We start from the raw sequence: 18,364 nt of genomic DNA on the forward strand, positions 1-18,364 counted from the left end.
ATTTACAAAAAAGGTATTCAACTCTTAATGCAAACATCTGTGGACCAACATTAAATACTGTAGAAATAAGATCCTATTTCATCTCACCTGCAAATGTGATTTGAAACAGGGTTAGTTCATTTATTGAGCTACAAGTCATGAAGTGTTGGATAAACAAATAATCTATATTGTATATTCACGTTTACAATTAGTATGATCCTTTAAATAAAGACAGAAATGTAAACTAAAAGATAACACTGAATTTCTGCTGAAAGAACATGGAGAGACTTGCTTATCTAACTCATGTTATAAATAAAACTTTTTTAAGAGCTGCTTTGACATCATTATTTCTCAGAGAATAAACTACGGGATTTAAAACTGGTGTAACCAATGTGTATAGGGCAGCAACTGCTTTATCTCTTTGAAAGTTATAGCTGGAAGCTGGACGTATATAAGTATAAATGACTGTAGAGTAATACAAGGTCACAACAATAAGGTGAGAGGAACACGTGGAGAAGGCCTTTTTCTTTCCTTCAGAAGTCTTGATTTTAAGGATTGTTCTAACAATAAAACAGTAAGATAAGCACGTTAGCAAGAAGTTTCCCATAGCTAGGAAGATGTCTGCTGTGAAGACCCAGACTTCATTCAATCTTACTGGACTGCAGGAGAGAGCCAGAAGTGGAGGAATCTCACAGAAGAAGTGGTTGATACCATTGGGACCACAGAAGGTGAGCCTCATAATTAGACCAGTATGAACCCATGAGTTACTAATAGCTATAAGAATAACGACTGTGGATAGTGCCATGCATACTTTCTTGCTCATCATGATGGCATAATGCAGAGGATGACATATGGCCACATAGCGATCATAAGCCATGATAGTGAAGAGGACCATCTCAGCTCCCAAACACCAGGTGAAGGAATAGAGTTGAACTATACAGCCAGAATAGGAGATACCTTTGCTGAAGGTTGCTAAATTTCCTAGCATCTTGGGAATAATGGCAGAAGTACAGATTATATCTACAACAGCCAAGTGGAAAAGGAAGAAATACATTGGCCTGTGAAGTTTAGGATAGCAAATGATGGCAGCAATGATGGCAAGATTTCCAATTAGGGCAACAATATAAACAACAAGGAATAGAATGAAGAGCAACAATTGTAGTTTAGGTTTTTCAGAGAGACCTAACATCACGAAAGTAGTCACACAACTTTTGTTCCTCATTCCAGTTTTCTCACATGATCTGTTGATTTAAAAGAATGTCCATGATAATTTTCTTAAAATAGCAGTCTCATTTGATTCATTTCTTCATTCACGTTTAAAACACAGTACAAATAAGTTTTTAATACAAAACACATACAATCCTGTCTTCTTATGTATTTTTATTTTACTTGCTTTAAATCGAAATTTAATTCTAAGAAGACTATATGAAAATGTTTAGAATTCCAATTACAGTATTGAAATCAATTAACTATTGATAAGTATAATGATTACCATATTTTTAATACAATATCTACGAAATATTCTGTAATATAGAGTATATTAGTAATTCACTACAAGGTCCAAAATAAATTCAGTGATGCAATTACCCATCTTTATTAGTATCCATATCACTAGGTCTTCCTAAAATAAAACTAAACCTATATTTAACATTTAGAGAAAATATATATAATGTGCTTCTTTTGGGGTGTCCAAAAACCAAAGTTGACAGGCTTATGAGATATGACCCAAAGCAGTCAAGTGGTTCTAGGTGAAGAGTGTTAATTGTCATAATCACATAGCTACACATTTAGCTGTTAATTTTCATTCTAATTACTATTTTATTTTTATTGCATTAATGTACAACAAAGATGACATTCCTATTTGGTTTGGCTTCCAATCATTGAGCTCTCTCTATATCTCCTCTATATGTACTGAAACAATATGGGCTTAAGATGGGTGGGGCATCTGTCTGTCTGTCTGTCTGTCTATATGCCTGTCTACCTACCTACCTACCTACCTACCTATCTACCTATCTACCTACCTACAAAAGTGATGCCCAAGTTGATATTCCTTTCACTTAGAATCCAGCACATTTAATAATTGTAGCAAATTTATCATCATGCTCATCAAAAAATGTTACTTTTTATCATCATCAAAAAATGTTACTTTGATATAATGTATCTTAAGTAATCTCAAATAGATATTATTTTAAGTTTTTTTAAAAAAAATAGAAGCATAGAAAATTGACGGCACAAAAAGAATAAATTTTTAAAAATGTGTATTGTTACAGTTGTTTCACGCTTCACTTCCTTCCTGAACCTTATTTAACCCTTTAACATATTTAAATGTTTCCATCATGTCTCCCCTTTCCCTTCTGTCCATCAGACTATACAGAAGTCTTTCCTGATAAGTTTTATGCTTAAGACCTTCCACCATTTTTGTACCCCATCTTTGGACCCATTCAATTTTATCAATATATTTTTGTAGGTGACATCTCCAGAACTGAACACAGTATTCCAAATGTGGTCTCACCAGCACTCTATAAAGCGGGATCACCATCTCCCTCTGCCTGCTTGTTATACCTCTAGCTATGCAGCCAAGCATCCTACTTGCTTTCCCTACCACCTGACTGCACTGTTCACCCATTTTGAGACTGTCAGAAATCACTGACAAAAATAATAGTTTCTCTCAAAAGTTATAATTTTATGTCATCTAAGCTGTTCAAGAAAAAAGAGACCAAATATCCCGGATTTAGATTTATCTGGTTATGAAAGACATGACAATATATTCTTGTTATTGCTTTATGTTCTCCTTTTAAAAATTCCATTATTTTTTGTTTATAAAAAAAGGACAAAGGGCAATGTGAAACAACTGTAACAATACACATTTTTAAAAACTTATTTGAAATAATACTGCAATAATCATTTAGATAGTGAGTTTCATACCATATGCTTTCAAAACTGGCCAAATAAAATAAGAATTCAATCAAAGAAATATTAATTTTCTATCTGTACTAGATAGATTATATATAGAGGTCAGAAATTAATGTCCCACATATTCATACATACCCCATCATTTATAAAATCACAGTGAATGCATCCAAAGGAATAATTCTCTACATGAAACCTGAATGACCCTGAGTTCAATAAGATGAAGTTTTATCAAACCATTCTTAAGTTATCAGAAAGTTAAAAGGACATAACATTTTTTCTCATTGCTGATTTTTATCTTTCCCCACTGGCTGTGCTCAAAGACATTGTCAGTCACATGCAAATTAATAAGCAATATCTTTGAGATGATTTTTCAATTATGTAGGAATGGTAGGGGTACAAAGGGAAGGATTATAGAAATGCTAATTTAATTTCCAATATCTTGAGCATTCCCCTCTTATTTAGTGAATTTTATTTATTTATTATTCCACCAATCTTGATGGGCTCTGGATAAATACCAACAAAATAAAATGTTCAAAATGGCAAAAACTACATAAATAAAATGCTAAATGTACGCGAAGACCCAAAACTGTAAGTGCAAAATTACTTTAATTTATTTATGAAAAAAAATATAGGGTAGGGATCATTTGTGCCTCAAATGTACAAATTAGTTGTAAATTAGTTGTATCATTAAGATTTTAAAAGTATGTATATTTCAACATTCCTATGTATTTGATGAATGGAATGCTTAGTAATATAAACAAATGAATATTTTGCAAGATTTTTAAAAAGATAACTGAAACTAAATGTGCTTGATTGTGATACATTTTTAATTGATTTTTAATGGAGATGGTTGCAGATTTCCTGCTTAAAAATGTTAAGTCAGCTATATAGCTGAAAGGGTTTTCTGGGAAAAAAACATTTTGCAAGTGCATGCATGCACCCCGCCCTCCCCACAGGCTGTAAGTGCTTTCCCTTTTAATGGGAAAAAAAGGAGTATGTATGGGGAAAGCTATTGTCTAAATCCTTTCCATGCAGTGTTCATAATGAGATTTTATGGAAAAAGATGCAATACTATATTATACAATAAAACCTCATCTAATTCATAATCATTTTAGAAAAAAAAATATATAACAGTAGCAAACATGTGATTGTTGATTAACATTAAATAAGACATCTTTTCTCATATCCTATCTTTATCAGTCTGTCAATATATAAAAAAGATGTCCTATGAATCTATTTTGTTTCATTTTAAAGTAACAATAAAATTCTATATGGATTAAAAGGGAATATACTTACAGATAATCAAAATATCTCTTTTCCATTTTTTCAGTCTTTTCTTTAGAAAATCAATTTGTATTAAATAATTGAGAGGAGAGGTTTCTTAGTATTATTATGCTATAGCAGACTATAATGTTATAGAGATATTACAGTATATTATAATATTCATCATTATACTATTAAGATGAAACATGGAGAAAAGCCCTCTCACCTTTAGCAGTTTAGAGTGAAACAAAAATAAAAAAAAATGGTACAACACGGAGCTTACTATGCATGCTGTGAAAATAATAGATAAGAAGTACCATGATTAATATGTAGAATGGTATATAGGTAGCATCTGAGAGAACAATTTCTCAAGGGTATTCCAATAATACACTAGAATCCTGAAGGAACAATTTCCGTTTGGGCTGAGTGGTATCAGAGGTATTTCCACACAACTTTTTCTTTAATTAATGGTAAACATTATTTGATTATGTAGGTTCTATGTAACTCTTGTTAGGATTACACAACATTCTTTGTAAAGTGATCCAGTGTCAGCCCTAGTAATAAGTTACTCACAATCACTATCTAGGCCCTCAACAGTCAGGCCAGGCTACAGAATGGAAACTGCTTGGGTCATGCTGATGGATGATCTCTGGCGGGCCTGGGACAAGGGTTTATCCCCTGTCCTGGTGCTTCTTGACCTCGCAGTGGCTTTTGATACCATTGACCATGGTATCCTTCTGCACCGGCTGGGGAGGGGGGGTTGGAGTGGTAGGCACTGTTCTTCAGTGGTTCTCCTCCGACCTCTCTGGCCAGTCGCAGTCAGTGTTGGTGGGGGGGTCAAAGGTCAACCTCTAGGTCTCTCCCTTGTGGGGTGCCTCAGGGATCAGTCCTCTCCCCCCTGCTATTCATTATCTACATAAAACCGCTGGGTGTGATCATCCAAGGGCATGGGGTGAAGTATCATCAGTACGCTGATGATACCCAGCTGTACATCTCCACCCCATGTCCAGGCAGCGAAGCAGTGGAAGTGATGTGCCAGGTGTCAATAGGCTCAAGCTCAACCCTGACAAGACAGAGTGGCTGTGAGCTTTGCCTCCCAAGGACAATTCCATCTGTCCATCCATTACCCTGGGGGGATTACTGACCCCCTCAGAGAGGGTCCACAACTTGGGTGTCCTCTTCAATCCACAACTAACATTTCAGCTATGGCGAAGAGGGCGTTTGCCCAGGTTTGCCTGGTGCACCAGTTGCGGCCCTACTTGGACAGGGAGTCACTGCTCATGGTCACTCATGCCCTCATCACCTCGAGGTTTGACTTTTGTAATGCTCTCTACATGGGGCTACCTTTGAAAATTGTTCAGAAGCTTCAGACCATGCAGAATGCAGCCGCAAGAGCAATCATGGGCTTTCCCAGATATGCCCATGTCTCATCAACACTCCGCGGCTTGCACTGGCTGCTGATCAGTTTCCAGTCACAATTCAAAGTGTTGAATATGACCTATAAATCCATACATGGCATCAGATCAGAATATCTTTGGGACCGCCTTCTGTCGCATGAATCCAAGAGACCGATTAGGTCCCACAGATTTGGCCATCTCCGGATCCCATCGACTAAACAATGCCATTTGGCGGGATCCAGGGGAACAGCCTTCTCTGTGGTGGCCCTGGCCCTCTGGAATCAACTCACCCCAGAGATGAGAACTGCCCTCACCGTCTTTGCCTTTTGAAAGCTCCTGAAGACCCACCTATGTTGCCAGATATGGGGAATTAATATGCCCCTAGCTACTATGGTTTTATGTATGGTTTGTTAGGTTTGGGATTGTTTTTCTTTTTTATAACAAGGGTTTTTAATTGTTTTTAACATTAGATTTGTACATGTTGTATTGTTGTGAGCCACTCCGAGTCCTCAGGGAGGGGTGGCATACAAATCTAATAAATTATTGTTATTGTCATTGTCATTGTCATTGTCGTTATTATTATTATTATTATTATTATTATTATTATTATTATTACTGGGCCCCTGCAACTTTTAAACAGTTTCAAGTTCTAAAGACAAATAATCTTTTATAAATATAAGCAGTTCTCCACTTATCTCAATAATTGAGGTTAGAATTACAGTGGTATATCATGTCAGTTTTAGATGTGTCATCCCATATCCATGCTCAATTTAACTATCTTTTTATAGGAGTCATTACGTGAACATGTGGTTGTAAAGTGAATGCCACTTTTCTTAAGTATGCACTGCAGTTGTTAAATGGAAACTTTTTGTTGGAAACTGGAAGTAAGCCCCAGTTTCTGGGAAATAATATTGTGAATCAGGGTCACATAAGTACTGGATGCTGTAAACAGCTGTAACTGTGGGCCACTTTCCAAATGCCAAAATGAGATTATGTTACCAACATGGGAGATGGGAAACTTCAAATCCGGGTCACAATTATCTTTGAGAGACTTCCTTGTAACTTCAAATGCTTGCTAAGTGACTGATCATAAATTGAGGCTTAAAATACAAGAAGAGCAAGTTAATGACAGTGTTGCCATATATTGTAAGTGGTTTCAACATACATTACAATAGGGATCCTAAATAATTTGGGACTGATGCCAATACTTGAAATTTTGAGAATAACTCACAGACACAGAAAAAGAGGTTCAAGGAAATTATGGCAGCAGAAGATAATGGGAGAAATTGAGGAAAAGATAAGAAACACAGCTAGCACAGTGTTTTTATAGTGACAACCATGTTTTAGGACAACCTAGTCTACCCAAATATCGGACAAACTATACGACGTCTGCAGCAAGCACAGGTTTACCAGATAAAGCATTTTAAATATGTAAGTTCTTTGTATCAAGTCTCCAGTGAAGAGACCATTTTGAATAGTTAGCTAGTTGTTTAGATTGGATTTGGCATTTTAATTCACTTACTGAATATTTCCCAAGTATTCCTAAGTATTCAGAATGTTGCTGTATAATGGTGTTGTTACAAATATAATTAAACCAAACAGATCTTAGTGATATCATACTTTTTTTGGATGAAGTTTGGATGAAGTACCCAAAGGTACTTTTTCAAGAGGCAACTAGGCTTCTTTTTTCCTTGAAGTCTTTTCACTTCTCATTCAAGAAGTGAAACAACTTTAAGGAAAAATAAAATCTACTTATCTTTTGAAAAAGTACCTTTGCGACAACCATGATTGAGAAACTCCATAGACATTGTACTATCAATGCGGGACAAGAATGCGAAGAAGTGATTTCGTCAGAGACGTTTCTGGAATGCAGTGTTAACTCTTTTTTTTTGGGGGGGGGGGGAAGGGAAAAAGATAAAGGAAGTTTTAAAAAAGTAAAAGAAGGAATCATTTAAATGGATAAGGGAGAGTGGGAGAGGAATTTTTCTCTTTAATTATATTTAAAAGCTGTTGAAAGTGGAGGTCAGTAGGATAGGAACGCAATCCAGAGTAGTGCCTCATGATTTGACAAGGTTTGGTGGGGGGAGCACAGGGGGAGGCACTTTGGGGGGGGGTAACTGGGGTAAGGAAGGGGAAAACAAACAAACCAAGAGTGAAAAAAGAGGGGGAAAGGAATATTATTGTATATTATGAATGAGTGTAATATAATGATTTTAAATGTAAATGGTTTGGGATCTGATTTAAAATATTACAGATATTGAGAATGGCTAAGCAAAATAAGGTGAATATTATGATTTTGACAGAAACAAAAGATGGGGAGAAAGGGATAAATTGATTAATGACAGAAATTGGAAATGGGTATATGAATCTCGAGGAACGCAAAATAGTAGAAGTACGGCGAATCTTATTCATCAGAGGGTTTTATTTGAAGAGGTTGGAGTTCAGAAAGATAAAGAAGGGAGGTGGTTATTGAGAACTACTTCTAAAATCCAGCTTTGGTAGCAGTTGTGGATATTGGACACAATATGTAAAAGATACTGCTAATTTCTCATTCAAAATAGTGCTATATTTCAGATATTGCAACAAGCGAAAAAGAAAGGAAAGAAGGAAGGAAGGAAGGAAGAAAATATGTGGCTTTGTTTTGCCAGTTGTGAAATTTCCCAACATCTTGTCACTGTCAAAAGTTTACAAAACCTGCTTTTTCACTGAAAAAGCAGAATATATTATGTGAAGAATAGGTTGCATCTGGATTAAAACAAACTTCCTCGTAATGCTCTGACAAATATAAGTGTTCTGCCGGGCTCTCTGATAGGAGCCTCCCGAAAATTCAAGGATACAAATTTCAGACACACACACACGTTTGAAAATTCAAAACAATGTTCTTTATCACAAAATGCAAAATAAACTGAGCACTCTTTTTGTATTGCAAAGAGCACTCGTCCCAAAAGAACCGGGTAGTCTGTACAATTTCCCTTAATCAGTCTTTAAGTACTTAGCTAGCAGCTGTGAAGAAACTTCACACCCCTTCTTCTTCCATGAAGTGAAACACCCACACACTTTGCTCTGCGTTGGTTTCAAAGATGTGAAAAATCAACAAAGTCAAGGCACGATTCCTGAAGAACTGCCATCAGATACTCTTCCACAATGGCCAAACCCACATGTTGCTATTTATAGCAGCAGCCCTAATTACTGGAGCCCCACCCAAACACAGGTGGCCTCTCTTATCTCCGGTAATATGTCCTTACTTGGTCTCTTCTACACATAATTCTGCGCTTGAGTGGGTCCGAGACGTCTTCATCCGAATCAATGGAAGATAATGGAGATTGACTGCCTGGGCTGTGTGCCAAGCCCCCCTCTTCCAAGTCACTCCCACCTTCTTCTTCGTCCAAAGAAACTAAACTCTGAACTGACTCTGTCGGCAATAACACAGGCCTATGACATGTTGAAGTTTCCCCTGCATCCACCTCCACATTCCCTGGGGCAGGAGCTGAGCCAGAGCCAACCACAACAATAGGTAGGGAAAAAAAGAAGAGAAACTTCTCTTGTGGGAACTAATAGACAGACAGGCAGACAGACAGAATTAGTATGATAACATGTCATGAATAAATGGATGGATGGAAAGATGGATGATTAATTTCTGTGTATAAGACACACCTTTTTCTCCCTAAAAGAGGCTGATAATTAAGGTGCATCTTATACGCTGAATGTAACTTTTTTTAAAGCCCTAACTAGCTGCTAATGATTTTCCCAGCTCTTACCTTGCAGGCTCTTTCATTGTGAAGAATGTTTTCCGAGCCCAAGTCTTTGCACGCTTTGTTTCATAACTCTAACTTGTTCTGAGTAATTTTCTTTCCAGCCCTAACCAGGTGCTAACAATGTTCCCAGCCCTTATCTGCTTGCAAGCTCTTTAAATTTTACTTTCTACCAATAATGTATTCCAAATCCTGTCTTTGTAGGGTTTCTTTATTGCTTTAGTTGCTCCAGATATTTCTTTCCAGCCCTAACCAGGTGCTATTAATGTACCCAAGCTCTTTCATTGTTACACTCTGCGAAGAATGTTTTCCTTTGCAGGTTTCCCCCCCACTGGTCTAACTTGCTTCCAAATGTTTCTTTCTAGCCTTAACCAGGTGCTAACAATGTTCCCAGCTCTTACCCACTTGTAAGCTCTTTCATTGTTACTCATTGCAAAGAAAAATATTTTCCAAGCCCTAAGTCTTTGCAGGGGTTTTGCTTGCTCATGCTGTTTCTTTCCAGGTGCTAATGATGTTCCCAATTCTTACTGACTTGCAAGTTCTTTCATTGTTACACTCTCAGAATAAAAAAAAATAAGCCCTTAACCAGTATATAAAATAATATACTGACGCTGATCAGACTAAGGATGCTAGCTAGATGAATACCTGGTATGCAGTGTGACTTATATTCTGGTGCATCTTATACTCCAGAAAATACGATATAACATGTGAAATACACATGCACATCTATCTATCTATCTATCTATCTATCTATCTATCTATCTATCTATCTATCTATCTATCTATCTATCTATCTATCTATCTACTGTATGCATGAAGAATGAGACTGCATACAGACGGGAGGCTGAACAACTAACCTTATGGTGCGCCTGGAGCAATCTGGAACTGAACACACTCAAAATCATAGAAATGGTGGTAGACTTTAAGAGAAATCCTCCCATTCTGCCACCTCTTAGAATACTAGAAATACAGTATCAATAGTAGAGAACTTCAAATTTCTAGGTTCTATCATATCTCAAGACCTAAAACGGTCACCTAACATTAAAAATGTCATTAAAAAACCCACAAAAAGTGTAACCTTTCTGCATCAACCCTGGAAGCTCAAACTGCCCAAGGTGCTGCTGATATAATTCTACAGTGGAATCATTGAGTCTGTCATCTGCACCTCTATAACTGTCTAGTTCAGTTCTGCAACCCAACAAGACCGACACAGACTTCATAGGATAATCAGAACTTAAGAAAAAACAATTACTGCCAACCTGCCTGAGTACTTGTATACCACACGAATCAAGAAGAGGGCAGTGAAAATATTATTGACCCTTGGCATCCTGGACATAAATTGTTTCAACTCCTACCCTCAAAACAACAATATAGATCTCTGCATACCAAGACAACTAGACACCACAAGAACACCATCATTCTGATAAACAAATAATTCTCTCACCACTGTCAAACTATTCACTAAAACTGCATTACTATTACTATTCGTCTTCTCAGCATTCCTATTATCCATCTCCTCCCACTTATGACTGCATGACTACAACGTGTTGCCTGCATCCCTATGATTTACATTAATATTGATTGTTTCCTGACAATCGTTAAGTGTTGTACCTCTTGATTCTTGACAAATGTATTTTTTTATTTTACGTACACTGAGGGCATATACACCAAAGACAAATTTCTTGTGTGTTCAATCACACTTGGCCAATAAAGAATTCTGTTCTGGTCTGCTCTGTTCTATTTTGGAATATATTTTGATCTTTATGATGTTCTGTCTCGAGCAGTCCTTCAGCAGTCCTGTAACAGAATAATAGAGTTGGAAGGTACCTTAATGGTCTTCTAGTAAAATTCCTCTCAGCAGAAAACCTTATGCCATTTCAAACAGGTGGTTGTCTAATCTCTTCATAAAAACTTCCAGTGCTGGAGCATTGACAATTTATAAACAATATATAGCCAAAAAAGAAACTCTGTATTTGTGTGTGAGTGTGTGTGTGTGTGTGTGTGTGTGTGTATGTATATGCAAATTAGTGAATGGTCTTCTACAAATTGGCCAAATCCATATTTTTAAAATCTTTGAGTCAAACAAAGATTGATATTTATATATAGTCACCGAATTTAATTGAAACCTTCTGAATAAAAATATATTATCTGAATTGAATAAATAAATAAATATAATTGAAATAAACATTTTTATTTTTCATAAAATTTTCATAAATTAAATGATCTGGCATGATCTGGCAATATATATATTGTATGCTACCTAAATACAAAATACAATTTTAAAATATGAAAGGACAAAACAGTTTAAGAAGTGTTTTTTATGTTTTTGAATATACAATAAATATTAAAGTCCTACTCAGTGTTTATTAATACTGAAGCACATACCATAAGGACACAAGATATAGAATGTATCTCTGAAACCTGCTAGCCCAAATCAGACATACTTTGTGGTAAACATGGCACCTTAATTACAAATCTAAGTAGGAAAAACCATAGACATAAATAACTATATGTAAGTAAAGATTCTTTCTTGAATGAAACCATATACAGAGGTCTATATTTGAAATGCAGTACCACAAAGAGGAAAAATATTTAGCATCTACAGTGGTAGCTCTATCTACAAATGCCTCTACTTACAAACTTTTCTAGATAAGAACCGTGTGTTCAAGATTTTTTTGCCTCTTCTCAAGAACCATTTTCCACTTACAAACCCGAGCCTCTGAAACTGTAACCGGAAAAGGCAGGGAGAAGCTTCTGTGGGGCCTCTCTAGGAATCTACTGGGAGGAAACAGGGCCTCCACCCTCCCTGTGGTTTCCCCAATCGCACACATTATTTGCTTTTACATTGATTCCTATGGGAAAAATTGCTTCTTCTTAAAAACATTTCTACTTAAGAACCTGGTCATGGAACAAATTAAGTTCGCAAGTAGAGCTACCACTTGATATACATTTTCCAGTATTTACTTGTATGTGTCAGAATAATTACATTCACATATAGAGAAATAAATATGGGTATTATACTGCACATGGACAACAGAAGAATTTGAATAGAATTTAGAGATACAACTCTATAAAATGAAAAAGTATTCTATTTATGTACAATGTGTTGGCTTCTATTAGGTGCTTTTGTTAACATTTTTTTTCTCAGACTTTCTCAGTATTGAAGCCAATTGATCAGTCGTACTCTCCCAATAAGTGTTTTTAATCCTTCCTTAAAATCCTTGTTTCTCAGGGAATATATGACTGGATTAGCAAGAGGAGTTACCACTGAATAAAGGAGAGCAACAACCTTATCTTGTTCTGGAGAGTAGGCTGATGAGGGCCTGATATAAGTATAAATTACAGAGGAGTAAAAAATACTGACTATTATAAAATGTGAGGAACAAGTGGAGAATGCTTTTTTCTTCCCTTCAGTGGAACGGATTCTGCAGATTGTTCTTATTATAAAAAAATATGATGTTAAGGTGAACCCACAACAGCCAACTCCTAATATCCAATCTGAGGCAGATAAGACAAAAACATTTAGAGTTGGATCTGAGCATGAGAGGTGCAATAAAGGGGGGAGGTCACAAAAGAAATGATTGATAATATTGGAATTACAAAAAGACAGCTGGTTCAACAGTCCAGAATGAGTTGAAGTATTAACTAGACCTATCAACCACACTCCAATAGCTATACAAACACACACTTCCTTCCTCATGATCATGGGGTATTGCAAAGGGTGACAGATGGCAGCATAGCGGTCAAAAGCCATAAAGGAGAGGTGCAGAAGTTCTGTCCCTACAGCCCAAATAAACATATAGGCCTGAGTAAGGCAACCATGAAATGAGATTGTCTTTCTTCCAGTCAAAAGACTCTGGAGTAATTTAGGTATTGTAATTGAAATAGAGAATACGTTCACTAAAGACAAATTGACAATGAAGAAGTACATGGGTGTGTGTAGTTTCCTGAAAGTCCATATGGTAAGGATGAGAATGAAGTTGGCACTTAGGGCTGTAGTATAGATGATTATGAATATGCAGAACAGAAATATCTGCATGTAAGTTGTTGCTGATAGACCAACCAGGAAGAACTCCGTTAAGGCTGTCCTGTTCTTTATTTCAATACTGTTGTTGTTGGTATTCTAGACAGGTAAAAAGTTTTACATTAAATATCAATATATTTGCATAATATTGTAATTTTTCTACATGTGACAACTTTTCTTAATTATTTCAGCAACAAAATTAACAGATTGTTGTTGTTGTTCTTCTTCTTCGTATTATTATTATTATTATTATTATTATTATTATTATTATTATTATTATTTCAACAATACAACACAGCAAACAAGATCATTATGCTGGCTTTCATATTTCCCAAGTACCTAGGACTGTGTGATGTGCCAATCTCAGTAAAATGGCCTTTTGCAATTGACAGATGGAGATTTTAGCAATTCCAATGGTTTTCAAATGTCCACTGAGATCCTATGGCATTGCATCCAGATTACCAAGGACCACTGGGAGCACTTTCACTGGCTTATGCCAGAGGCAAAGCACAAATTAAATTTAGTAGATCAGCAGGAATACATTAAAATTTTAACATGAAATTTGTTAAACAACATATTTTGAAAAAGCAAATAAACCTGGGAGGTGGTTGGTGTATAAAATTTAAAAAGAAAGAGAAAACAGAACAATACAACAATTAAGAGATACAAAGGAAAAAATACAACATACAGAAGACAAAATAAAAGAAATAGCTACACTGATTTATATAGACAAGAACCAATGGAATGGAACAATTTAATTAATTACTTAAAATATAAAAATGCCACAGCTAGAGGAATTAGATAAGGAGAAATGAACAGAGAAATTACATTATAGGAAATTCAAAATGCATCAAAAAACGAAACAACAATAAAGCACCCAGTGCAGATGGATTCCCCAGAGAATATTATAAAGAACTAAGAAAGACATTGTGTGATACGCTAATAGAATTATACAATGATGCATTGACAACAGCTAAAATGCCAAATACACCATCTTGATTATGAAAGAAAGTACTGAGAGAGGCCAAATTAATAATTACAGACCAGTTTAATTGTTGATTGCTGATTATAAAATATTTAGGGCAATTTTGGCAGAAAGAACAGAAAACTTTTTAAATTATTTATTCAGACCAAAATGGATTTCTACCAATGCAGCAAATAAAAGATAATACACGGACAGTACTAGATATTTTGGAATAATATGAAGCACATGTAGAAAGGCAAGTGGCACTTGTCTTCCTGGATGCACAGAAGGCATTTGACAATGTAAACTGGCAATTTATGGTAGGGTTAATTTTTTAAAAATTAAATTTGGTGACAAATTTGAAACAGTATTAGAGACAAAATATAGTTTCCAGACAACCAGGCTTATAATAAATGGAGAAATGACTAAAGATTATCAGATATCCAAAAGAGTTCATCAGGGATGTCTGATGTTATCTCTGCTCTTTTTTTTTTTTTTTCAATTTTTTTTTATTATTTTTTTCATAAAAAACAGACAAATACATACAAACAATAAACATAAAGTGGGGGTATATTTCCCCCGCTTCTTATGAAAGTATACATTCAAATATAGAAAAAGAATACATGATTAAATATATGTTAACTATTATAGTAAAAAAAAGTTAATAAATTTGAGTTAAAGTTTTACAGATCTCGATGTGAGTGTTAAGTAGGGTTAGTATAACATAATTACCAAAAAATACCTTTAATATAATCTTAATTACTATAGTAAAATAGTGTCAAACCTTCAATTCAAACAATAAAGCTAAATTCAACTATTATGCATCTTGGTATATTGCTTATACTTATACATACATACACTACTATATCATAATCGTCAAAAAGTCCTTTTAAACTAATATTAATATTATTATCACCTAGGTAAAAACTAATACAAAGAAAAACAACTAAAGATATATCTTATTTTTTCTTATCTATCCATTTATAGACATTGTTCCATGTTTCATAAAATTTAGTATCCTCTTGATCGTTTAATCTTCTTGTCATCATATCCATTTCAGCGCAATCTAATATTTTAGCTATGACCTCTTCTTCCTTGGGGATTTCCTCCCCTTTCCAATTTTGCGCATATATTATTCTAGCCGCAGTTAATATGTGTATAATTAAATAAAAGATTTCTTTCTTATAGGTCTGATTTGTAACACCTAGTAAGTAAAATTCCGGGGTATTATCTATATCTTGCTTTATTATTTCTTTTAATATTTTTTCAATCATTCTCCAATATATTTTTGCTTTACCACATGTCCACCATTGATGATAGTAGGTTCCTATATCCTTCTTACATTTCCAGCATATTGGGGATGTTTTGGGAAACATTTTTGCTATCCTATTTGGTGGGAGATGCCATCTATAAAACATTTTGATTTGATTTTCTTTTAGAGAAACTGATTTAGTCATTTTCCAATTGTTAATCCATACTTTCTCCCATGTGTCTATATCTATTTCCTTGCCAATATTTCTACACCATCTTATCATAGTATCTTTTAAAGTCAACTCTATATTTTTATGAGCGATAAGTAGTTTATATATTTTCCCTATCATTTTTGTTGAATTAGTGGTAATTAAAGTAGTTAAAGGATTCTTACTTTTATTAAAAATGTAAAGAGTTTTATCCTTCTGATATCTAGATCGGATCTGGGCGTAGTGCCACCAGTCTATTATTATCCCTTCTTCTTGTAATTCAATTCTAGATTTAAGCTTCATCTGATCATTTAATAGTTCTTTATATCTATAAGTTATTTTCTTATCCTTTATAGACTTTGGATGTATTATTGCTTCTAAAGGAGCTAGCCAGTCTGGGATACTTAAAAAATGATTTTTCTTTATGTCTTTCCATACTTCTAATAAATATTTCCTCAACGTATGCCTTTTAAAATATGAATGGTTTTTGTCCTTATCATACCATAAAAATGCGTGCCATCCAAGCATTAAATCATGTCCTTCTAGGTCAAGTATTCTTTTGTTATCTAAAATTATCCAATCTCTAAGCCATGTTAATGCAGCGGCCTGATGATATAGTTTCCAATTTGGAAGGCCAAATCCGCCTCTTTCTTTAATATCTTCTAAACAATTCATTTTTATCCTTGCTTTTTTACCTTGCCATATAAATTTTTTAACTAAGTTTGTTAAAGTTTTTAAAAAAATACCCCCTGGGTTTATTGGTATTGTCTGAAAAAGAAATAAAACCTTGGGTAAAATGTTCATCTTGATTGTTGCAATTCTTCCTAAGAAAGATATTTTCAAATTATTCCACATTCCTAAGTCATTTTTAATTTCTGCTAGTAATTTCATATAATTATCATTTTTTAATGTTATTGTTTTCGCTGTTAAATTTATTCCTAAATATTTTACCTTTTTTACAATCTTTATTCCAGAAATACTTTCTAATTTCGTTTCTAGTGTTTTATTCATATTTTTAGTCAAGTAATGTGTTTTGCTTTTGTTTATCTTTAAACCTGCTACGTTTCCATATTGTTCAATGGTTTGTAGTAAGGTAGGAACTGTTGTAATCGGCTCTTCAATTATAAACATTAGATCATCTGCAAAGGCCTGGAGTTTGTAGGTTTCATCTCCTACGGTTAAACCTTTTATTTTGGGGTCCGCTCTTATTTTAATTAATAAGGTTTCAAGGGTCATAATAAATAGCAATGGTGATATAGGACATCCTTGGCGAACTCCCTTATTTATGTCAAGTATTGGTAATTGACTGTTATTCAATATTATATTCGTTGTTTGTTTTGAATATATGGTATCTATTAGGTTAACAAATTTTGGGCCAAATCTCATTTTATTTAATTGCATTTTTATAAATATCCAATTAACGTTGTCGAAGGCTTTTTGAGCGTCCAAAAACATTAAAGATGCCGTCTTGTCTGGGTGTTGTTCATAGTACTCTAGTATATTTATTACAGTTCTAATATTGTTTTTAATTTGTCTCCCTGGAAGAAACCCATTTTGGTCTTGGTGTATTATTCCATTTATAACTCTTTTGAGTCTCTCTGCATAAATGGCAATAAAGATCTTATAATCTACATTTAATAGTGATATAGGCCTATAGTTTTTAATCTTTTCTGGTTCTGTACCCTGTTTATGTATTAAGGTTGTCAGTGATTCTGACCAAGATTTGGGAATTTTTCCCTCAAGTCTACATAAATTAAAAGTTTCTAACATATGGTTTCTTATTGTTTCGTTGTCTATCTTGTACCATTCTGCAGGTATGGCATCTGGGCCTGTAGCCTTGTTGCTTTTCTGTTTTTTAATTGTTATTAAGAGTTCCTCCATTGTTATTGGTCCGTCCATGGTGGCCTGTTGATCTTCTGTTATTTGTGGTAAATTTGAAGCCTCTAAATAGTTAAAAACTTCATCTTCGATAACATGATCTTTAGCATATAATTCTTTATAAAAATTATACACAATGTCTGCCTTACCTTCTGTGTCATATTTTATTTTACCATCTTTATCTTCTAATTTTTGGATTAATTTTGATTGACTCTGTTTTCTAAGTTTATACGCTAGCCATCTGCCAGGTTTATTTGCATGTTCAAAATAATGTTGCTTTGCTCTTTTGATCTTTTCAGTTAGTTGGTTTTGTTCTATAACTCTGATTTTATGTTTAATTACATTTATTTCTGTCTTTAAATCTCTGTTCTTAATATGTTGCTGCGATAAGGATTCTAATTGTTTTAGTTCATTTGTTAATTGTAAGTACTCTAATTTCTTTTCCTTATTGTGTTTTGCTGTATAGGATATTGTTAAACCTCTTATATACGCTTTAACTGTATCCCATAAGTTCTGTGGAGTAGTGTCTGATGTTTTATTAATTTCAAAAAATATTTTTAATTCCTTTTCAATCCAATCCTTATATTTCTTATCATTTAATATATACCTATTCATCCGCCAGTTGTTCTGTTTGTTGTTCATCGTCATATAGACCACTATTGGGTTATGATCAGCCCATGTATTCACGTCTATCTCGACCTCTCTTATTTGTTCTGCCACCGTTTTTGGTGCCC

General features: G+C 34.5%; 2 protein-coding genes across 2 annotated transcripts; both read right to left on the minus strand.

Annotated features, from left to right (window-relative positions):
• Positions 1-280: 280 nt before the first annotated feature.
• Positions 281-1,201, minus strand: LOC139155372 (olfactory receptor 13G1-like). Its single transcript, XM_070730504.1, has one exon. It carries the CDS (start codon positions 1,199-1,201, stop codon positions 281-283), a length of 921 nt encoding a protein of 306 aa, XP_070586605.1.
• An 11,257-nt stretch (positions 1,202-12,458) lies between these two features.
• On the minus strand, positions 12,459-13,427 carry LOC139155438 (olfactory receptor 5F1-like; the record flags this gene model as incomplete). Its single annotated transcript, XM_070730569.1, has 1 exon — positions 12,459-13,427. A coding segment is annotated over one exon (969 nt), but the record flags the coding sequence as incomplete, so codon positions are not given.
• Between the last annotated feature and the right edge of the window lie 4,937 nt (positions 13,428-18,364).

The sequence above is a fragment of the Erythrolamprus reginae genome, unplaced genomic scaffold (genome assembly GCF_031021105.1).
Source record: "Erythrolamprus reginae isolate rEryReg1 unplaced genomic scaffold, rEryReg1.hap1 H_18, whole genome shotgun sequence".
NCBI lineage: Eukaryota > Metazoa > Chordata > Lepidosauria > Squamata > Dipsadidae > Erythrolamprus > Erythrolamprus reginae.